This window comes from Vigna unguiculata, chromosome 6 (genome assembly GCF_037176805.1).
Source record: "Vigna unguiculata cultivar grain cowpea cultivar isolate G323 ecotype 2 chromosome 6, ASM3717680v1, whole genome shotgun sequence".
Classification (NCBI taxonomy): domain Eukaryota; kingdom Viridiplantae; phylum Streptophyta; class Magnoliopsida; order Fabales; family Fabaceae; genus Vigna; species Vigna unguiculata.
The window spans coordinates 47,609,245-47,613,759 of NC_140797.1; the positions used below are offsets into that span (position 1 = coordinate 47,609,245).

Genomic DNA, 4,515 nt, shown 5'->3' on the forward strand with positions numbered 1-4,515 from the left:
TTTTTTAATAATATATATAATTGTTGTTTAATCATATAAATTAAAGATAGAACAAAGATAGAATAACTATAATTCTTTGTTACTTTTAATTCTTTGCATTTCTAATAACAAACCTTAAAACACTAAAAAAAAAATTATTATTGACCAATTCTATGGATAAAAAATTTAAGAAAGAAAAGAATAAAATGAAAGACAAAGACGAAAATAACAAATCACTATGGAAACATCGAGAAGAGAAGATTGAGAGAACAAAACTTGAAAACAATGTAATCTGAAAACCCTAAAATGAAGATATGAAGTTAGATGTGTACAAAAATAACAAAAAAAATCATCAATGAAATATGAGAGATGGATTGTAAAAGAAAAAAACAATAATAAAACAGATAGCAAAATAAGTGACACACAGATTAAACTATGAGAATAACAACGAAAATCGTGAAAAGAGCATATGGAGAGATTAAAACTTAGAAACCATAGCATCTGAAAACCCTAAAAATCCAAAAAAGCACAACATGAGGTCAGATGAAAACAATGTAAAAAAATAACAAAATACTTGAGTAATGAATCACGAATCATGAGAGATATCGATTGAAAAAAAAAAAAGAAGGATAGATTTGAGAGAATAAAACTTGAAAACCCTAAAAATCCAAAAAATATAATGAAAACATTATACAAAAATAACAAAAGAATCATCAATGAAACATGAGAGATTAATTGTAAAAAACAATAAATCAAATAGCAATCACCTCGAGAAGAGCAAATCGAGAGAATAAAACTTAAAAACCATGTAATTTGAAAACCTTAAAATGAAGTTATGAAGTCAGATATGTGCGATTGGACAAAAAAATGGATTTCAAATGTGGGACATGTGTCAAAATTTTGTGCACCCAAATATACTTAATGTAGTAATTAAAAAAATTGATATTTTAATTTATAACAATATATAAAGGAATGCCCTTTTTGTGTTCACTTTTCAAAATATCGATTTTACCCCTTTAAATATAATAATTTATTAAACTTTTAAAAATTGACCGTTATTTTTACAAACTTTTTATAAAATCAGATGTTTCTATTTCTTTCTTCTTCTTTATTTATCAATGGTTAGTCTTTTATCTGTTTTGATATATTTCACTTTATTTTTAATAAATATAATTTTAATATATATATATATTAACTTAATAACATTATAATATTATCACTTATTAATATAATATCACGTATATTTAAAAAATTATATACATATGTGCTATCGCGCCTGTGTTACGCTAATTGAGTTTAAAATGAATTTTTCTCCTTATGACACATGTCGAGATTTTTCTATTTTTCTATTTGTCTTTCGTATTTTGTATTTTTTATAGCATATAAACTCTATAGTTGTAGTTGATAGAAAGATAGTAAATTAATAACTTCACAAGGCTAAAGAAAGATACATGACTTCTTTTATTTGATTTTATAGATATCAGAGAAGTCACACTTTGGTTGTCTCAGAAAAACGAACAAAATCATGAATTGAAGACAAGCTAGTTAAATAACAAATACATCCAACTTTGGAAACATGTTCTGCTGCCAACAACTCATGTTCTTGGTGTGAAAAGGGTAAAAGTAAAACCACTAGTTTTCATTTTGATGCGAAAAGCACGTTCTTCATCCATCTCCATACTAATTTTGACTGTGAATTCATAAAACTGAATACCATAGAAGTTTTATTGCTTTAATAGTATATACGAATAAATGATTCAAAATATACAACTTCTGGGTCCAACTTTGTAACCTCTTCCATATCGAGATCATACAGTAGGATTACTGTTACTCTAAAATAAACTATTTATTTTAGTTTTATGTTTTATTGTGAAATTGCATACTATTACGTTATGTAATGTTATAAAAAGAATTAAATTTTTTATATATAATGATTAGCTCAGATTTTTGAATGAAGTAATTTTCTTATGCTTATATAGTCTCCTTCATCTTTTTGTTGATCCGTAGTTAACATTATTCGTGTCCTAATTTTTCAGTAACCAGATATGGTAAGACAAATTCACCTGAAGCACCAAATAAAGACATTATATACAGAGTAAGAAAAAGAAAAAAGAAAAATTTATTTCAAGAAAAAGGGTATTCCGGTAAATAAACAGAGAAGAGTCCAACTTTCTGTGAACTGCAATCTAAGGATAAGTTTAGATCTGAAGTCAGAAGCATATTACATTCTCTCTCTTCCGACATCGTTACTGAGAAATTCCAACGCACAAAACCAGATGAGTTTGCTTTGAGAACTAAAATGGCTGACACCGCCGGCTCCGGTCACCGGCGGGTTATGACGCTCATCTCTTCCCTTATCTCCCTCTCTCTTTCCATCAGAGTCTTCGCCGGAAAGTGGCAACTTATTCGGAGTAGGCTGGAGGAGCTCTGTTCGGCATTCGTTGCCGGCGACTCCGCTTCACTGTCAAGCGAGATCCCGGCGATAACAGGCACGGTGGAGGAGTGCCACGAGCTGGCAAGGCGGTGCTTGGATCTGTCCTACAGCGGGAAGCTCTTGATGCAGAGCGACTTGGACGTGACTCTGGGGAAGTTGGAAGCGCACGTGAAGAAGCTGTCTGAGATATTCAAGAAGCGTGTGTCGATGCATGGCTACGCTGTTGTGGTTTCAAGGCCTGGTTTTGGAGCTTGCAAAGATGACATGAGGTTCTACTTAAGGGACTTAATGACTCGAATGAAGGTTGGTGATTTGGGTATCAGGAAGCAAGCGTTGATGAATTTGCATGAAGTTGTTGTGGAGGATGATAAGTATGTGAAGTTGGTTGTTGAGGCTTCTGAGTTTGTTCACTTGTTGGTGGATTTTCTTGGTTGTGATGAGGTTGAGATTGTTGAGGAGGCTGCCAATGTTGTTTCTGTCGTTGCGGGTTTTGATTATTATAAAGGGGTTTTGGTTGGTGCTGGAGTTATTGGGCCTTTAATTCGGATTTTGGAATGTGGGAGTGAAGTGGGAAAGATTGCTGCTGTGAGATGTTTGTGTAGACTGACTGAGAATTCGGATAATGCTTGGAGTGTTTCAGCTCATGGAGGTGTAACAGTCTTGTTGAGGATTTGTGAGAGCGGAGAGTGTAAAGGAGAATTGATTGGTCCTGCTTGTGGGGTGTTGCGGAATCTTTGTGGGGTTGAGGAAATCAAGAGGTTTATGGTTGAGGAGGGTGTGGTTTCCACGTTTTTGAAGCTTGTAAGGTCTAAGGATGAAGTAGTTCAAGTTAGTTCTATCGAGTTGATTCAAAACATTGCCTCTGGGGATGAGTTGGTTAGGCAGATGGTGGTTAGAGAAGGAGGGGTTCGTGTTCTTCTGCGTGTTTTGGATCCATTGTGGACGTGCTCGTCTAAAACAAGAGAGGTTGTGATGAGGGGCATTGAGAATTTGTGTTTTTCTTCGACCAGTTGTGTTAGTCTTTTGCTGAGTTATGGCTTTGTGGATCAGTTGATGTATTATGTTAGAAATGGGGAGGTATCGATTCAGGAGTTGGGGCTGAAGGTAGCGTTCAGATTGTGTGAAGCATCGGAGGAGGCCAAGAAGGCATTAGGTGATGCCGGCTTCATGGCCGAGCTTGTGAAGTTTCTAAATGCGGAATCGTTTGAAGTTCGTGAAATGGCAGCAGAGGCACTCTCTGGCATGGTTACGGTGGCTAAAAATAGGAAGAGATTTGTTCAGGATGATCAAAACATTGCCCTTCTTCTGCAATTGCTGGATCCAGGGGAGGGAAATTCTGGTAACAAAAAGTTGTTGATCTCCATCTTGATGTCACTAACAAGCTGCAACAGTGGCAGGAAGAAAATCGTGAGCTCCGGGTATGCCAAGAACATAGAGAGGCTTGCAGAAGCTGAGGTTTCTTCTGATGCCAAGAGGCTCGTCAGGAAGCTATCCACAAACCGGTTCCGCAGTATGTTGAGTGGAATCTGGCACTCTTGAATGTAATTTTGATTTTCACTTTTTTAACTGTAAATTTTCACCATAATTGTTTTCCAAGTGCTGCTAATTTGGTTTCCTGGTGTCAATTTGTTCTCGGCTTTATTTCATACTCCTTGCCATTGACAAGAGCTCATCATTCTTATTAAGATTGTAACAGAAAAAAAAAAAAATAGTGATAACATGATATATTTGTTGTAGATATATTTGTTGCAGAAGCTGAAGTTTCTTCCTCATCATGCCATTGCTTTCTGGTTTTTAGCTTGACAGTTGAGAAGTTAAGAACTTAACTACTAGTCATAGTTATTTCAGTGGTTTATGTTCTAAAATATTAGAAGAAATAAGTGAACGGTGTGTGATCAGGTGGGAAAGACGTTAACCCTTGAAGAGGAGCATGTGAGTAGTGTCTATCTTGGTGTTCTGTATCTGGCATTATGTGCAAAGAGATAGTGATAGATGAAGTTTTTCCCATCTGTATTATTTTGTCTCTTAGGTAGTTTGTCTTTTATACTGCTGCAGTTTCCTTATGGTAATTGAGAAAGTACAACACGCCAATTCTTTGCATG

General features: G+C 35.0%; 1 protein-coding gene across 1 annotated transcript; it reads left to right on the top strand.

Moving 5' to 3' along the window:
- The first annotated feature begins 2,191 nt into the window (after positions 1–2,191).
- LOC114188641 (uncharacterized) lies at positions 2,192–4,038 on the top strand. The gene has a single exon (XM_028077210.2). It carries the CDS (start codon positions 2,279–2,281, stop codon positions 3,950–3,952), a length of 1,674 nt encoding a protein of 557 aa, XP_027933011.2. The 5' UTR covers positions 2,192–2,278; the 3' UTR covers positions 3,953–4,038.
- Positions 4,039–4,515: the final 477 nt, after the last annotated feature.